General features: G+C 35.6%; 1 protein-coding gene across 7 annotated transcripts in view; it reads right to left on the bottom strand.

Moving 5' to 3' along the window:
• The window catches only part of KANSL1L (KAT8 regulatory NSL complex subunit 1 like), a 140,545-nt gene that overhangs the window by 94,880 nt on the left and 26,786 nt on the right, over positions 1-18,879 (bottom strand). For all 7 annotated transcript variants that reach the window (XM_033230426.1, XM_033230421.1, XM_033230422.1 and 4 more), the window contains exon 3: positions 1,773-1,914. In XM_033230426.1, coding sequence (XP_033086317.1) covers positions 1,773-1,914 — 142 coding nt within the window. The remainder of the gene's footprint in view (positions 1-1,772; positions 1,915-18,879) is intronic.

The following is an 18,879-nucleotide window of genomic DNA, read 5'->3' as shown; positions in this document are numbered from 1 at the left end:
CCCTTACCTAACACCATACACAAAAATTAACACAAAACAGATCAAAGGCCTCAATGTAAAACCTAAAACTATAAAACCCTAAGAAGAAATATAGGGTAAGTGCTTCATGACATTAGATTTAGCAATGATTTCTTAGATATGACATCAAAGGCACAGGTAATAGAAGAAAAAGTAGACAAATGGGACTTCAGAAAAATTTTGAAAATTTGGGCAGGAAAAGGTAATATCAACAGACTAAAAATGCAATGAACAAGGCTGAGCACCGGAGCTCACATTTGTTATACCAGCACTTTTTGAGAGACCGAGGTTCGGGGATCATTTGAGTCTAGAGTTCAAGACCAGCCTGGGCAACAGAGGGAGATCCCATCTCTACAAAAAATCAAAAACTTAGCCAATCATGGTGGCACGAGCCTCTAGTCTCAGCTACTTGGGAGTTTGAGGTGGAAGGATTGCTTGAGCCTGGGAGGTCAAGGCTGCAGTGAGCAGTGATCACACTACCGCACTCCATCCTGGGTGACAGAACAAGACTCAGCCTCAAAAAAAAAAAAAAAAAAAAGCAACACACAGAATAGGAAAAATATTTATAAATCATATATCTGATAAGAAATTAATATACATATAGAATTAAAACGCAACAAGAAAAAAAACAAGCAAGCAACCCCATTCAAAAATGGACAAAGGACTTGAATAAGTACTTCTCCAAAGAAGATATCCAAAAGCCAAGCCAGTAACACATGAAATGATGTTCAACATCACTAATCATTAGGCAAATGCAAATCAAAAGTAAAATGAGATACCATCTCACACTCATTAGGATGGTTACTATAAAATAAACAGAAAATAAATGTTAGCAAGAATCTGGAGAAATTTGAACCTTGTGTACTGCTGGTGGAAATGTTAACTGGTATAGCCACTATAAAAAACAGTATGGTAGATTTACAAAAAAATTAAAACTAGAGTTACCATATGATCCAGCAATTCCACTTGTGGGTGTTTACCCCAAAGAATTGAAAACAGCGTCTCAAAGAGATATTTTAATATTCATGTTCATAGCATACTCACAATAGCTAAAAACTGGAAGCAACCCAAGTGTCCATCAACGGATGACTGAATAAGCAAAATGTGGTATATACATATAATAAATTATTACTCTTAAAAAGGAAAGAAATTCTAATATATGCTACAATATTTATGAAACTTGAGAACATTATGCTAGTGAAATAAGCTAGCCACAAAAAGACAAAAACTGTTATGATCCTGCTTATATGAGGTACTTAAAATAGTCAAAATCATAAGAGACAAACATAGTTGCCAGGGGTTGAGGAGAGAGGAAAGTGGGTAGTTATTATTTAATGGGTATAGAGCTTCAGTTCTAAAAGGTAAAAAGAGTTATGGAGATGGATAGTGACACATGAATAACATTACAAATGTATTTAATAACACAACTATATACTCAAAAATGGTTAAGATGATAAGGTTTTTGTTATATGCATTTTATGATTTAGAAATTTGGAAACAAGTTTATCACTTACATTAACTGGAATCCAATAAGGAAGTTCTGAATTGCTCAAAAAGTATGATAAAATGATCTTAAATACAAAAAGGCATTACAAAGATAGCTTCAATTTATAATAACTAATATACCAAACATTTTGACATAAACTGGCTACATTCTTATAAAACCTTGTAACAATTATTTTTGTGATGAAATGAGAAGGAATGAAAACATTAACAATTTTTAACAAAAGTAGAAGAACACAGACAGGCAATACCTTGGAGGCACGAATTTGCCTGTGAATGTCTGTTAGTTGTTGGATTTTGCATTCTAGGTCTGAAATCTGGGCTTGAAGCCAAGTCCATCTGCTGCCAACTCGTGCTCTGTCTACAAGCCACTTCCATTCAGTACTACAGTTACTGTGAACAAAACAAACACTGTTACTCAAAGCACAAAGGCAATCAAGTTTCACAGACACTGCTTAATAATTCCTTAACTCCCATCCTAAAAGCAAATTTCCTTGCTACAACATGTAATTACAGGAAGAGAGAATGGCAGATTGACTTCTTATCAAAGAAAAAGATTTAATTTTCTTACCTTTCCACCCCACAAACACCTGTTTTCATTAAATATTACATACCCTGTAGTAGGATAATTCCTCTGCTACTCAATTCTTTTCAATGCAGAAGGTCTTAAACAGGAATAAATCAGCAAAGAAAAGGAAACGTGAATGACAATGCAAACACCATGTAAAAAATGTTACATAAAACTTATATGTAAGTAGATGTCAAGTACCAGACAATCCATTTGAATGGTGCTAAATCTAAATCCATGTAATAAACTGCAACATATTCAATTTTACTATAAGTAATTTTTATTTGCTAAAATAGGCATCATTATTAGCTAATTACTTAAATCATTTTTTAAAAACCATCAAAAATTATAAAAAATATAAATGCTCTGCTACATTTCAAATAAGCATACCAAATATACAGACCTTAAAATATTTGTTAAGATAAACAGTTCATTAAAAATCTGATTCCTAGGATTCACAACCTAGAGATCACAAAGAATTTATATAAAACCTTTCTTTCATGCATATTTAAAAATAAGCGTTGATTCCTAGCTCCTCCTAGTACCTCTGTCATTTGGCAAGAGCACTACAGCTAGAGAAAAATTATTGGGGATTATGGGTGGTATGTGTGTGTGATATTTAATTAGGAGATGCAGATTGCCAAAAAAAAAAAAAAAAAAAAAAACCTGACAGAAACTGAACAATGACTTAATGACAACATATAAACTTTATAAAAAACTTATCTGAAAATTCATTTATTGTCAAAACCCACTGACTGTAGAACACCAAGAGTGAAGACTAATGTAAATAATGACCTCTGGGTGACAATGACGTGTTAATGTAGGTTCATCAATTGTAACAAATACACCACCCTGGTGTGGGATATTAACAGTGGGAAAGGTTGTGCGTTTGTAGTATGTGGGAACAGGGAATATGTGGGAACTCTTTGTATTTCCCACTCAGCTTTGCTGTGAACCTAAAACTGCTCTAAAAAATAGTTTATTAATTTTTAAAAATGCACTGGACCATAATGGAATCTTTCAAATAATTTTTAATCAGAGAAAATATTTATTCTAAGAGATCATTTGCTGTCAGATAAACAGAACACAATTATTATGGCTTTGCTATATAGAATTCATTCACTATAACAGGATTTTACATTATATCAATGTTTCTGAAAGGCTGCTGTTTTTAAGGATTCTAATTGCATACAATGTGATTAAAGACACCATATGATTGACGATTTCTCTTGGTATTATTATTTATTGTTCATAGTCATTACTGTGGTTCAAATTTGACACTTAAAAATCACATTTTTATAACTGTGGACAAAATAAAATGCCTATTCAAAATACACTATTCATAGATAACAGTTAGCAACACTAAATGCCAATCATGAAATTAGAGAAGGCAAGTGCCCTAGCACGTAGTATTTTGCACAGGTGAGGATAAAATGTTTGGATTTTAAAACAAAGTGGAAACTACTGGCAAGGTGGTAACAATCTTTTTTGTTTTCCAAGAACTTTGGCTACTAGGTGGAGAAAGCACTCTGGTAGGAGATGAAAGAAAGTAAGGAAAACAACTAAGATATTACCTATAATAATCTGGGTGTGGTATAGATCATTGTGATCTCCAAATATTTCACGTGCCACCCTACATTTCCCAGGCTTATGCATTTACATTGGAGCCATTTGACTAGTTCTGACCAGATGGGCTGTAAGCAAAAGTGACATTGTCATTTCCAGTTCACCTGAGGATCTTCAAAACCACGAGTGCAGATAATATAGCTACAAAATGGAGGAAGAGAATAGCCTAGATCACACTGGACTTTATGTAAGCCGCAGTACACCTCTGCTGTGTGAAACCACTAAGATTAGGATGCTAATTTGTAACACTAAATATAGACTATTCTGACTAAAACACTGAATATAAAAATGGCTTTGACTGGGAAGGAGAAGGGAGACAAAGATATGTAGATAAAAGGATGGATTCAAGGTTCATTTTAAAGTTGATAGGACTTGCAGAAGTATGGCCTAGAAGCAAGCATAGGGCAATCAAAGATGATCTTAAACATTAAGTTTTGCTCCAGTAGGAAAATTCCCCTATAATATGCAATTTGGTTTTGGCTATAATATTGATAATTAGTGAATAATGAAATATAACAGAAAAAATGTCATAGAACTCATATTATTGTATTTCTGGTAAAGATATTCTGATACTCGGCCGGGCGCGGTGGCTCAAGCCTGTAATCCCAGCACTTTGGGAGGCCGAGACGGGCGGATCACGAGGTCAGGAGATCGAGACCATCCTGGCGAACACGGTGAAACCCCGTCTCTACTAAAAATACAAAAAAAACTAGCCGGGTGAGGTGGCGGGCGCCTGTAGTCCCAGCTACTCGGGAGGCTGAGGCAGGAGAATGGCGTAAACCCGGGAGGCGGAGCTTGCAGTGAGCTGAGATCCGGCCACTGCACTCCAGTCCCGGCGACAGAGCGAGACTCCGCCTCAAAAAAAAAAAAAAGATATTCTGATACTCAAGTTAGGATTACAAAAATCATTGTTATGTTCATATACTACACTAAATTATACTAATATAGAAAAATAGCAATACCAGATTAAATTTAAGTAAACCAAATCACATCGGACGCTTTGTGATATATGAAATAAATTTTCTTTTTTTTTTTTTGAGACAGAGTTTTGCTCTGTCGCCCAGGCTGGAGTGCAGTGGTGCGATCTCTCCTCACTGCAACCTCCACCTCCCAGGTTCAAGTGATTCTTGCGCCTCAGCCTCCTGAGTAGCTGAGATTACAGGTATGTACCACCATACCCAGCTAATTGTTTGTATTTTTAGTAGACACAGGGTTTCACTACATTGGCTAAGCTGGGCTTCAACTCCTGTCCTCAAGTGATCTACCCGCCTCAGCCCCCAAAGTGCTGGGATTACAGGCATGAGCCAGCAAGCCCAGCCTGAAATAAATTTTCTGTAGAGGGTAACTTATCCTACATTTTAATAAGAGGAATAAAACATGTTTGCTATGCTTATAAGTGGTAAACAAAAATGTTTCCTTCCTAGAAAACATGTTTTTCTAAAAAAAGTAAGATTGTGAATAATTAAGATGTTACAGATAAATATATGGCTAACTTGCTCAAACAAGATCAACATGTTATACCCCAAAGTCAAACATTTTATGTAAACAACTTATATAATCAATGTTAATGGTTTACATAACTTACAGTGTAACCAATTATCATATAACTAATGCAGCAGCATATTCAGAGTGTCCCAACTCCTCAGTTAGCATATAAGCCTGGTCTGCCATTGACTCCCTGAAACTTTCTGGAGTGTGCAAAACTGATCCCAGACCACCACATGCTGACCATAATGTGGGGTCCCTGTCTCTAGTAAAGATCAAAGACATTGGTGAGTGGAGACCAACTGGTCAGTGAGAGATCACTCATTCCCCAGAAAGGTAGCATTATGACTTCAATTCCCATCCCTGCTTACTTTCAGCCACCACTTAACCTTGCTAAAAGAAATAAGTACAAGCTATCTAAACTTAAGTGGTTTTGAATGTAATTTCTCTTGGTACTAACTACTTGTCGACATCACAAACTTACATCTTTGTTTTGACCTCCTGGTATGAACTCATTTGGTCATGATGAATTTTTACAGTTTGCTAGACCCTATTTGCTACTTCATTTAGGATTTTTCTTTGCATCTATAGTCAAAGAAGATATGGATCTGCTGTTTTCTTTTTCTTTTTTTTTTTTTTTTGAGGCAGAGTCTCGCTCTGTCGCCCGGACTGGAGTGCAGTGGCCAGATCTCAGCTCACTGCAAGCTCTGCCTCCCGGGTTTACGCCATTCTCCTGCCTCAGCCTCCCGAGTAGCTGGGACTACAGGCGCCCGCCACCTCGCCCGGCTAGTTTTTTTTTGTATTTTTAGTAGAGACGGGGTTTCACCGTGTTAGCCAGGATGGTCTCGATCTCCTGACCTCGTGATCCGCCCGTCTCGGCCTCCCAAAGTGCTGGAATCTGCTGTTTTCTTGTCATATTTGGTTTTGGAATCAAGCTAATGCTACCCTCATAAAATGAGAAGTATTCCTTCCTCCTTGATTTTCTGAAGGAGTTTATGTAGGACTGGAATGATTTATTCCTTGACTTTCAATAAAATTAATCAGTGAAGCCATCTGGGTCACAAGTTTTCTATGTGGGAAAGTTTATAATTATTAATTTTTCTTTTTAATGTAAGGTTTTTCAGGTTTTCTATTTCTCATTGTGTCAGTTTGGTCATTTGTGTCTTTTAAGCGATTAGCCTATTTAGCTTAAATTGTTGAATTTATTGGCATGTAGTTGTTCATTATACAGTGATCCCTTAGAATCCATGGAGGATTGGTTCCACGATCCCCTGAGGATACCAAAATCTGTGGAAATGGTCAAGTCCCTTATATAAAATGACGTACATGTGCATATAAGCTACATACACTCTACTGTATGCTTTGATTTCTAGATTGCTTATATCTAATACAATGTAAATATTGCTTATAATACCTAATACAAACAGTTGTTATACTCTTTTTAATTCTTTTTTATTATTGCATTATTTTATATTTTTCTTGACTATTTCCATTCATAGTTAGTTGATACACAGATACAAAGCTTGGGAATACAGAGAATGGTTTGTATTCCCCAATTATTCTACAATGCCGGAACACCTATAGTGATATTTTTCCTTCTTCCTGTTGTTAGTATTTTCCTAAATAATCTTGCTAGCAGTTTATAATTCTCTCCATTGTTTTTATGTTTTATAATCTGTGAATATCCATATTTTATCATCTTTTCCTTCTATTTGCTTTGGGTTTAATTTAGTATTATTTTTATTGCTTCTTAAGTAGGAGACTTCGACCACAGACTACACTATTCTCCTTTCCTAATATAAACATGTACAGCCATACAGCACTGCTTCAATAATTTAGTCCCTGCATCCCTCAAATTTGATATGTCATGTTTCTAATATTATTCAGTTCAAAACATTTTATAGCTTCTCTTGTGACTTCTTCATCCACGAGTTATGTGGAAATGTGTGATTTAAAATCTACATATTTCAGACCCACATATTTACCATTTCTTAACATTTCTTTTTTCCTTTATGTAAATCTCAGTTTTTACCCAGTATGATTTTCCTTCAGCCTGAAGATCTTTTAAAATTTCTTTAGTGCATGTATACTGACAACTTCTATTTTTACTTATCTGGAAATGTCATTTTGTGTCTGTTTTTTAAAATATTTCACTGGGCAGAGAATTTTAGACTGACATTTTTTTCCCACCTTTCAGCATTTTAAATATATCATTCCATTTTTCTGGCTTACATACCTTCTAGTGAGAAGTCAGCAGTGATTTTTATTAACCACTTCTTCTGAATATCTATTCTCTTGTTAGCTGAAGTCGTTTTCATTTCAGATATTTTTAGCTTTTGAAAGTTCAATGGTTCTTTATATGTTTGATTTATTTCATTATGTTCACATTTTCCTCTTAAGTCCTTGAGCATATTTACAATAGATATTTTAAGCTCTTTGCCAACTAATTTCATGATCATTATCATTTCCAGGTCAGTTTCCATTAATGCTTTTTCTCTGCTTCTTTGCATGCCTAATAGTTGAATACATACATATGCACATACATACACACACATCTAGTAGGTTTTATATAAATATACATATTAAGGGTACTATGAATATTATGTTGTTGAATGTGTGGATTTTGTGGTCTTCCTTAAAGAGTGATCAATTCTGTTCTGACAGGTTATTATATTACTTGCTGTTCAACTTCTTAAACTTCAGCTTACTTTAAAGCTTTGTTAGAGCATGTGTAGAGTAGCCATTACACTAAGGCAGTTATCAAATTGAGGGAGAGGTGGATAGTCTGAGGAATATAACTAGTAAATTAATAAGTGTGTAGGTTTAACAACTATGACCAAATGAGATCTTTGGCTGTGATATTTTCACATATAACTGACAGGAAGAAAAGAGAACAGAAACCTACATTTCAGAGGGAACTCGACTAGCAAAATACCACCACAGGCCTAACAGAGACTATCCCTGGGAACCAAATCTGCACCAATAGAAAGCAGAGTGAAAATGCAGTGGTGTCTCCAATAAGAGTACACTAACATCCATGTTAGATACAGTCACAAAGAATCATGGACAAAGAGTAATTCCCAAAGAGCAAGGTCAGGGACTATGAAGGACAAATGACAAGGGAGCTTATCTCAGAAAGCAAAATTAAGGTCCTAGCAAGACCTTACTCCACTGCCAGAGCAAGAAGTGTATTATTGTAAGGAATAGGAACTATCATATACGGCCCATTCTTTTTTTTCCCAGTGGGAATTTTCCTTGTTCCTATACCATCATACAAGCAAGAGGTCAAGAAAATTAGGAAACTTGTCTATTAGTTCATCGGTTACCACATCAAGATGAACCACATACAAACCTGATATAGAGGACTTTACCCAATTAATGTGACTTTGGGTTATCATCCTTGAGAAGATGGTATGTTTTATGAACGAGAAAGAGGTACATGGACATTTGGGTAGCCAAAGAGGCAAACTGAATAGACTTCTTGTTTTTCCCTAATATCCATCCTCCTATACTTTTTGGATAATAGAGCTCCTTGGGTTTCAGCTGAGCCCTCAGCAGCTCAGCTTAGAGACCTTATTTCCCAGCCTTACTTGCAGTTAGGTCTGACTATACAACAAAGTCCTTGAAAATAGAACATGAGCCAAAATTATGTGCACAACTTCTAGGTCTGGCCACTATCAATGATTGGGTTTGCCATTAAAAATGACTGAATATGGAAATGAAATGAAGTACCAGTGACTCTCAACAATGCAGGCAAGGGCAGCATCCTAAGGAACAGCAAAGCCAAAAGGTCTCTGCTAAATCCTGTAAAGCATATCTAATTCTTGACCATTAAATGAGAGAAAAATTAATTCTGTATATTTATGTTGAGTTCTCCTTGTTATAACAGCTTAACATATACCTTAAATAACATATTCCTCCCTCAAAAATATTTCATACTATTAGGATGATTTGGGTTAACAAGCTCTCATTTAAAATGTTCATTGTCTTTAAGATGAGCCTTATTGACATATGTTAATAACTTACATACTCTATCATCAAGTTGTACACACACAATATAGACACATATATGCACACATTCATGAAGCAAACAACAAACAAAAACAAAAAATAACTATACAGTTGTGACCTCTAGGAATTCTGGCATGAAAATAAACCACATTAAAAGGTACAGTTGAGGATGTCCTAGGACTATCTGAGATTGGAACTTAAAAAGGGTTCCAAAAAGGAACAATAAATGGAGTAAACACATCTTGAGATCTTATGCAATTCTGCCTAGAACTCTGGCAGAACCTAGTGTCAACTGCCTAAACTGAAATTTTCAGTATTAATTAAAAGTAATTAATGCAAGGGATGGGCAAATTTAGTCTTGTTCTCTTATTAACTATCCTCCCACCCCCCAAAGAAAAAAAGAAAAAAAAGGAGAGATTGGGAAATATTTATGCACTCTATCGCTACCACACCTCTTCTCTTGTATGGAAAGAATTTTGAAAGTTATAGCCTGTAAAACAGTCTTAAATATGTTTGTAAAATATTTGTGTAACAACAAACATTGACAAATAAGGACATATTTTTTAAAAGGAAATACTGTAAATAAATGTTAAACTAATCAAAACATTTGTTTGCTATAGAAACAATTTCACTGTTCAATGAGCATTATGTGTACGTATGTGCATGTGTCACTTTTGTTCAGGAAGCCAGGCAACCATGTAGTGTTTTCAAACTAAACTGTACATGGGCCTGGATGAAGGGGCAAGTAAAATCCAACAAGAGTTTTGTATTCCAAACCCTGCCATTGCAAACCTACATCTGCTCAGTGGAAGGAAAATATTTTCCTAATGCACACAAATGAGCTAGCGATGGGCCTGCCAAACACTATAATGGGCCTTGAAAAGAAACAGGATAAAAATTAAAACTACCTTTATTAATCAAAAAGACGATTACCACCAAGCCAGAATCAAGTACAGGCATTCTTACTCTAACACAATATAGGTGCTTCTGTATAACTTCATGTTCTGCAAAATAAAAACAGCTAGACTTATTGTGAAGATAGTTAGTGGCAGACCACACAATACCTAAGGAACTTTTAAATCTGAGCCCTAACAAAACAATAATGATTATTATAAAAATTGAAAGTTTCCACTGGCATTTGTACCTAAAATAAAGCAGCCCACATTTAAAGCTTTATATTCCGGGTCTCACGCTTCTTTTTTTGATGTGCATCCTTGAAGACATTAGTTCTAATAGAAACCAGTTTAACAAAAATTAAAAATATCTTCTAGAGACAGCATTTTTCATTAATCAATTTCTTTTTAACACAAGCAAAATATCTTTAAAGCTTAGTAAACACAGAAAAACGTATAGCCAATAAACCAGCAACTTATTGAGCTACAGGAAGATATTTCTACAGGATTTTTAGCATTTTGTTTAGATCTTCAGATACTGCTAAGAATTTCTCTTTAGTTGAGAAAAGCTTGATCTTCATTTCAAAACACTAGTATGTTTGAAGTAATCTAGAAACAACCCACATTGTGGATATACACACAAAGTGTGTAAAAATCTACATTATATTGACATCATTCCCCTAAATGCCAAATATACACACAAATTTACATTTTAAATGCTGTAACAGAACGCATTACATTTTTAAAAATCACTAGGCATTAAATGAAAAATATTTCTGACAATCTTAATATTATGCAATGTTATTTTAAATGATCCTGATGCTTACATGCATAAATTTGAAATATTGCATTTCCTCAGTGCTAAAGATGACATAAATTTTAAATACCATCAATTTCATAACATAATTCCCTGAAGTGGGAAAAGAATATGATATTAATTGTATACATCTGGCCAGGCACAGTGGCTCACGCCTGTAATACTAGCACTTTGGTAGGCCAAGGCAAGCAGATCATTTGAGCTAAGGAGTTTGAGACCAGACTAAGCAGCACAGCAAAAACCTATCTCTACAAAAAATAGAAAAATTAGCCAGGCATGGTGGTGCATACCTGTAGTCCCAGATACTTGGGAGGCTGAGTTGAAAAAATCACTTGAGCCCAGGAGGTTGAGGCTGCAGTGAGCTGTGATTGTGCCACTGCACTCCACCCTGGGCAACAGAGCAAGACTCTGACTCAAAAAAAGAAATTGTACATAACTGTATAAGGTATATCTCACTATTAGAAACATTAAAATGTGATAAAAAGGTACATTTTGGAATCCAAGAAGCATGTTACATCGAAAGTACACATTTTCATGAGTTGTGATTTTTTTTTTTTACAACTATGAAAATTTATTTTTAAAAACAGTGCTAATCACAGTAACAGAAAACCAAATACTGCATGTTCTCACTTATAAGTGGGGGCTAAATATTAAACATAGACATAAAGATGGCAACAATAGACACTAGGGACTAATGGAGGGGAGAGGAAGGGGGGTGGGTAAGGGTTGAAAAGCTAACGGTTGTGTATTATGCTCACTACCTGGACGATGGGATCAATCAGACCCCAAACTTCAGTATCATGGAATATACACATGTAACAAGCCTGCATATGTACCCCATAAATCTAAAATAAAAGAAGTATTTTAAAAAGTTAATATGAATTCTGTAAAAAAACTTTTAGAAACAAACAATATTTGTAGTATTTAGATTTGTCTAAGGAAGCTTAACATTGGGATTCATGCTTTTTAAAAATCATTTTTAGCTTTATTAAGATTCAAATGACAAAAATATTACATATTTATGGTGTACATATTTATATATTAACATGATGCTGTCCTATATGTACACATTGTATAAGATTAAACCATGCTAATTAACATATCCATTGCCTCATATACTTTTTCTATGGTAGGAACATTTAACATTTTTTATGGTAAGAACATTGAAAATATTGTAAGTCAAAATGCATTGAATTGGTCAGGCGCAGTGGCTCATGCCTGTAATCCCAGCACTTTGGGAGGCCAAGGCAGGTGGATCACCTAAGGTCAGGAGTTCAAGACCAGCCTGGAGAACATGGTGAAACCCCGTCTCTACTAAAAATATAAAAACTAGCCAGGTGCGGTGGCAGGTGCCTGTAATCCCAGCTACTGGGGAGGCTGAAGCAGAAGAATTGCTTGAACCTGGGAGCTAGAGGTTGCAGGGAGCCAAGATCGCACCACTGGACTCCAGCCTGGGTGACAAAGCAAGACTCCATCTTCAAACAAAACAAAAAGAAAAGAAATGCATTCAATTATGTCTCAATAAACTCAACTTCAAGTTGAAAAATTGTAAGCTGAGCCATCATAAGTCAGGGACTCAATACAGTATGTTAACTACAGTCACCATGCTGACAATCTCCAGAACTTATTCCTCCTGACATCCACACCTACACACACTACATTTTCCTTATATATTCATCTGTCAGTGGTCACAGTTTGAGTGCATATTTTGGCCACTGTAAATGAGTATTAACATGAGAGTGCAGGTGTCAATTCAACATACTGATTTAATTTCCTTTTGATATATACTCAGAGGTAGGATTATGGGGTCATATGGTAATTCTATTTTAAATTTCCAGAGAAACCTCCTTACCATTTTCTGTAATATCTGTGCTTATTTACATTCCCACAGTGTACAAGAGTTTCCTTTTATCTGTATCCTCTCCAACATTTGTTATTCTTTGTCTTTCTTGTAATACCCATTTTAATAGGTGTGAGACGGTATCTCATTGTAGTTTTAATTGGTATTTCCCTGATGATTCGTGATGTTGAGCACTTTCTCAGCTACGTCTTGGTCATTTGTATACTTTTTTTTTTTTTTATTCAGGGTCTCACTCTGTCACCCAGGATGGAGTGCAGTGGCGCAATCTTGGCTCACCGCAACCTCAACCTCCTGGGCTCAAGTGATCTTCCCATCTCAGTCTCCTGAGTAGCTGGAACTGCAGGTGCATACCACCATGCCTGGATATTTTTGTATTTCTTTGTAAAGATGGGGTTTTGACATGTTACCCAAGTTGGTCTCAAATTCCCGAGCTCAAGCAATCCACCAGCCTATGCCTCCTTGGCCCCTTTGCCCATTTTTTAATCAGGTTATTTGTCTTCTAACTATTGAGTAGTTTAACTTCCATATGTACTTTGGAAATCCCCCCTTTTCAGATGTATAGTTTGCAAATATTTTCTCCCATTCACAGGTTGTCTCTTCACTCTGCTGTTTCTTTTGCTGTGTCAAACTCTTTTAGTTTGATGCAATTTCATTTGTCTACTTTTGCTTTTGTTACCTGTGCTTTGGAGTGCATATCCAAAAAATATTTGCCAACACCAATGTCGAGAAGCTTTTTCTCTGTTTTATTCTAGTAGTTTCACAGTTTCAGGTCTTATGTTGAAGTCTTCAATCACCTCAAGTTGATGTGTGAATTCAGGGCAAGATAAGGGTCCAATTTCATTCTCTGATATGTAGATAACCAATTTTCCCAACACTGTTGAAAAGGCTATCCCTTCCTCATTGTGTGCTCATAGCATCTTTGTTAAAGAATAATTGGCCATAAATGCATGGATTTATTTCTAGGCTCTCTATAGTGTTTCATGGGTATATGTGTGCTTTTAATTCCAGTAGCATGCTGTTTTGATTATTATAGTTTTCTTAATGTATTTTGAAGTCAGGTAACAAGGTGTCTCCAGCTCTGTTCTTTTTGCTCAAGGTTGCTTTGGTTCATGGGGTCTTGCTTGGTTTTACATAAATTTTAGAATTTTTTTCCCATTTCTATGGAAAATACCAGTGGAATTTTGATAATAATTATATAGAATTTGTAGATTGCTTTGGGTGGTATGGACATTTTAACAATTCTTCCAATCCATGAACACAGGATGTTTTTCCATTTGTCTCTTTTTCCATTTTTTCATCAATGTTTAGTTGTTGGTGTACAGATCTTTCACCACTATGGTTAAATTTATTCCTAAGTATTTTACCATTTTAAGTAGGATGGTTTCTTTTGGACAGCTTAATGTTAGTGTACAGAAATAATACATATCTTTGTAGATTGATTTTATATCCTGAAACTCTAATTAATGTATTTCTAACATTGTTTTGATGGGGTCTTTACAGTTTTCTATCTCCAAGATGTCATCTGCAAAGAAAATTTAACTTCTTCCTTTCCCTGATTTGGGTGCTTTTTTCTTTTCTTTCCTCTCTCTTCCCCTCTTTCCCTTCTCCCTTCCTCTTCTTTCCTTTTTCTTCCTTTTTCTTTCTTCCTTCCCTCCCTCCCTTCCTCTTCCTTTTCTCTTTCTTTCTCGTTTGTCTTTCTTTTCTTCTTTTCTTTTCTTTCCTTTCTTTCTCTCTCTTATTTTTATGCCTAATGAACCTGTCTAGCAATTCCAGTATATCTTGAATAGAATGGTCAGAGTAGGTGGTATGATCTGAACACTGTGTCCTCAAAATTCATGTGTTAAAACCCAGTTCCCAATGTGGCGGCCTTAAGAGGTTGGGCCTTTGGAAACCATTAGGTGATTAGGCTCCACCTTTATCATGAGATTAATACCCTTATAAAAAAGGCCTGAGGAAGCTTCTTTTCCCTGTCCACCATGTAAGAAGAGAGGCAGAAGATGCCAACATGAAGTAAAGAACAAGCCCTCACCTGACACTGAATCTGCTGACAATTTGGTCTTGGACTTCCCAGCCTCCAGACTGTAAAAAAATTCTGTTGTTAATAAGTTACTGAGTCTAAGGTATTTTCTTATAGCAGCCCAAGCAGACTGAAATGGTCTTAGAGGAAAAGGTTTCAAGTTTTTGCCACTAAATTGAATGTTAACCCAATTCATATCATATATGGCCTTTATTGGTAGAGGTACATTCCTTCAATACCTAATTTGGTGAAAGTCTGAATTCTGTCAAATCCTTTTGCTGCAAATGTATTGAGATAAGAATATGTTTTTTGTCCTTCATTCTATCAATGTGGTGTGTCCTATTTATTGATTTGTATATGTGGAACCATCCTTGCATCCCAGGAATAAATTCCACTTGACTGTGGTGAATGATCCTTTTAATGTGTAGTTAAATTCAGTTTGTTAGCATTTCGGCAAGGATAGTCACAAAGGACATTGGCCTATAATCTGTTTTTTTTTTTTTTCTTTCTTACAGTGTCCTTTTCTGGGTTTGGTATCAGAGTAATGCTGGCCTCATAAAATGAGTTTGAAAGTATTCCCTCCTCTTTAAATTTTTTTTGAGTACACTGAAGTCATCGGGTACTGGGCTTTCCTTTGACGGGGGTCTTTATTACTGTTTTCATTTCTTTATTTGCTATTGGTTAGTTCCAATTTTCCATTTCTTCATGATTCATGTTAGAGTCTACATGTCTAGGAATTTATGCATTTATAGGTTATGCAATTTGTTGGCATAGATATGTTCCATAATAGTCTCTTATGATCCATTATATTTCTGTGGTATCAGCTGTAATGTCTTCTTTTTCATTTCTAATGTTATATATTTGGGTCTTTTTTCATTTCTTACTGTAGCTAAGGTTTGCCAATTCTGCTTATCTTTACAAAAAAATCAATTCTTGGTTTCATCGATCTTTTCTATTGTTTTTCTAATATCTTCTGCTTTGATCTTATTTCCTTCTTTGTACTAATTTTGGGATTAGTTTGTTCTTCCTTTTCTGCTTCCTTGAAGTATAATGTTGTTTGAGATGACTTTTTTAATGTAGGTGTCTATTGTTACAAAATTTCCTTATTAGAACTCCTTTTGCTGCATCCCATAGTTTTGTACCTGGTGTTTCCATTTTCTTTCTCTCAAGCTATTTTAAAATTTCTCTTTAAATTTACTCATTAATCCACTGGCTTTTCAGATACATTTTGCTTAATTTCCACATATTTGTGAATTTTCCAAAATTCCTCCTGTTACTTATTTCTAATTTCATACCACTTTGGTTGGAAAAAATACTTGATATGATTTCAATCATGTTGGTTAAGATTTGTTCTGGGGCTTAAGATATGATCAATCCTGAAGAATGTTCCACATGCACTTGAAAACAATGTGTATTATGATGTTGGATGGAATATTCTATATATGTCTGTTAGGTCCATTTGGTATAAACTATAGTTCCAGCCCAATGCTTCCTTTTGATTTTCTGTCTGGATAATTTATTCATTGTTCAAAGTGGGGTATTAAAGTCTCCTACTATTATTGTATTGCAGTCTATTTCTTCCTTCAGATCGATTAATATTTGCTTTATATATTTAGATTCTTTGATATTGGTTACAGACGTTTATACTGTGCTATCCTCTTAACAAACTGGCGTCTTTATCAATATATACTTACCTTTTTGTCTCTTTTTACATGTTTTGACCTAAAGTGTATTTTTTCTGATATACATGTAGCCACCCCTGCTCTCTTTTGGTTTCCATTTGCATGGAATACCATATTTTATTCCTTCACTTTTCGTCTGGGTGTGTCCTTATACTTGAAGTGAGCCTCTTACAGGGCACATATAGCTAGCTGGGTGTTAAAAAAAATCCATTCACTGATAATATATTTTTAAATTGGATAATTTAATACATTTATATCTAAGGCAATTGTTGATAGGTAAAGGTTTATTATTGCCTTTGTGTTCACAATTTTTTAAATTTTTTGTTGTTGTTAGACAGAGTCTGGCTCTGTTGCCCAGGCTGGAATGCAGTGGCGCAATCTCCACTCACTGCAAGCTCCACCTCCTAGGTTCACGCCATTCTCCTGCCTCAGCCTCCAGAGTAACTGGGACTACAGGCGCCCGCCACTATGCCCGACTAATTTTTTTGTATTTTTAGCAAAGACGGGGTTTCACTGTGTGAGCTGGGATGGTCTTGATCTCCTGACCTCATGATCCGCCCGCCTCAGCCTTCCAAAGTGCTAGGATTACAGGAGTGAGCCACCGCATCTGGCCTGTTTTTTTTAAATCAGATTCTTTGTTCCTTTCTTCCTCTCTTGCTGTCTTCCTTTGTGATTTGGTGATTTTCTGTAATTATATGCCTGGATTCCTTTCTCTTCATCTTTTGTATATCTACTATTGGTTTTTGCTTTGTGGTTACAATGAGGCTTGAGAACAATTCATAGTTATTAGGAGTCTATTTCAAGCTCATAATAACTTCAATTTCATATAATAAATCTCTATACTTTTATTCCTATTCTAGCTTTTGATATCACAATTTACATCTTTTCATATTGTACATCCTATGACAAATTACTGTAGCTATTTTTAATAGCTTTGTCTTTTAATTATAAAAACATAAGTGATTTATATACCACCATTACATTATTCTGAATTGACTATTTCCTCACTATCACCAGTGAGTTTTACACTTTCATATGTTTTCATGTTCCTAATTAGCATTCTGTTTTTTTCAGCCTGAAGAATTCTCTTTACCATTTCTTGTAAGGCAGGTCTAGTGATGATGAACTTTCTCAGATTTTGTTTGTCTGGGAAAGTCATCTTTCTCCCTTTCTGAAGGACAGTTTTGTTGGGTAAAGTATTCTTGGTTGGCAGGGTTTTTTCCCCCCAGCACTTTGAATATATCATCCCACACTTTCCGGGCTTACAAAATTTCTGCTTAGAAATGTGCAGATAACTTCCTGAGGGCTCCCTTGTATGTGAAGATATTCTCTTGCTATTTTCAATAGTCTCTCTGCGATTTTTGACAGTTTGACGATAATATGTTACATGTTGTCTTTGGTTTGAAAATGACTGGAGACCTTTGACCCTCCTTTACCTCAATGTGATATCTCTCCCTAGATTTGTGATGTTTTCAGTCATTATATCTTTAAAAATACTTTCTACCCCTTCTCTCTTCTCCTTCCTTAATTGCTATAATGTGAACATTAGCTCTCTTGAGGATTTCCCATAAATTGCACAGGCTTTCTTCACTCCTTTTCATTATTTTTCCTTCTCTGACTGGTATTTTCAAATAACCTGTATTTGAGTTCACAGATTCTTTATTCTGCTTGATCAATTCTGCTGCTGATGCTGTTGCATTTTTCACTTTCTTCAGTTTATATTCAGCTCCAGAATTTCTGCCTAGTTACCTTTTTTTTTTTAAATAATTTCAATCATTCTGTTAAACTTCTCATTTTATTTCTGTATTGTTTTCCTGATTTTGTTGAATTGCTCCTCTGTGTTCTCTGGTATTTTACTGAGCCACCTTAAAAAAATCATTTTGAATTATCTGCCAAGATATTCATAGATCTTCTACTTCTTTAGGGTTAGTTCCTGCAAAATTATCATGTTCTTTGGTGGTGTTATGCTTCTTTGGCTTTTCATGTTGCTTGTTACTTTGAATTAATGTCTGCATAGTTGATGAAGGAGTCACCTCCTTCTGACTTCATATATTGGTTTCAGTGGGGAAAAAAACTCCTTCAAGTGGGTGTGAGGACAACAGCTGGGTGCAGTGTGACACTTCTGACTCCAGTAAGGGCATAGCAGCATAATCTCTGTACAGCTCTATCAACTGATGTTAGCACTGCCAAAGATCACAAGGATCCTCAGCAGCCACTGTCTACAGCAGCAGCAAGGGCTATTGGATGCTCCAGTCATGAAGACTGGTGGGGTCAGTCCTCGTGATCTCTTTTTCTCCTACCAGGAAAGTTGTGGCCAGTGGAATCCCTCTTGGCACTGGGTCTAACTTGCAGGTGCATTTGCAGTGGTGGCAGCAATGGTATCTCGTATGAGGCATCC

Source organism: Trachypithecus francoisi, unplaced genomic scaffold (assembly GCF_009764315.1).
Source record: "Trachypithecus francoisi isolate TF-2019V2 unplaced genomic scaffold, Tfra_2.0 Lachesis_group13, whole genome shotgun sequence".
In the NCBI taxonomy this organism is placed as follows: domain Eukaryota; kingdom Metazoa; phylum Chordata; class Mammalia; order Primates; family Cercopithecidae; genus Trachypithecus; species Trachypithecus francoisi.
This window is presented reverse-complemented; position numbering and strand designations above follow the sequence as displayed.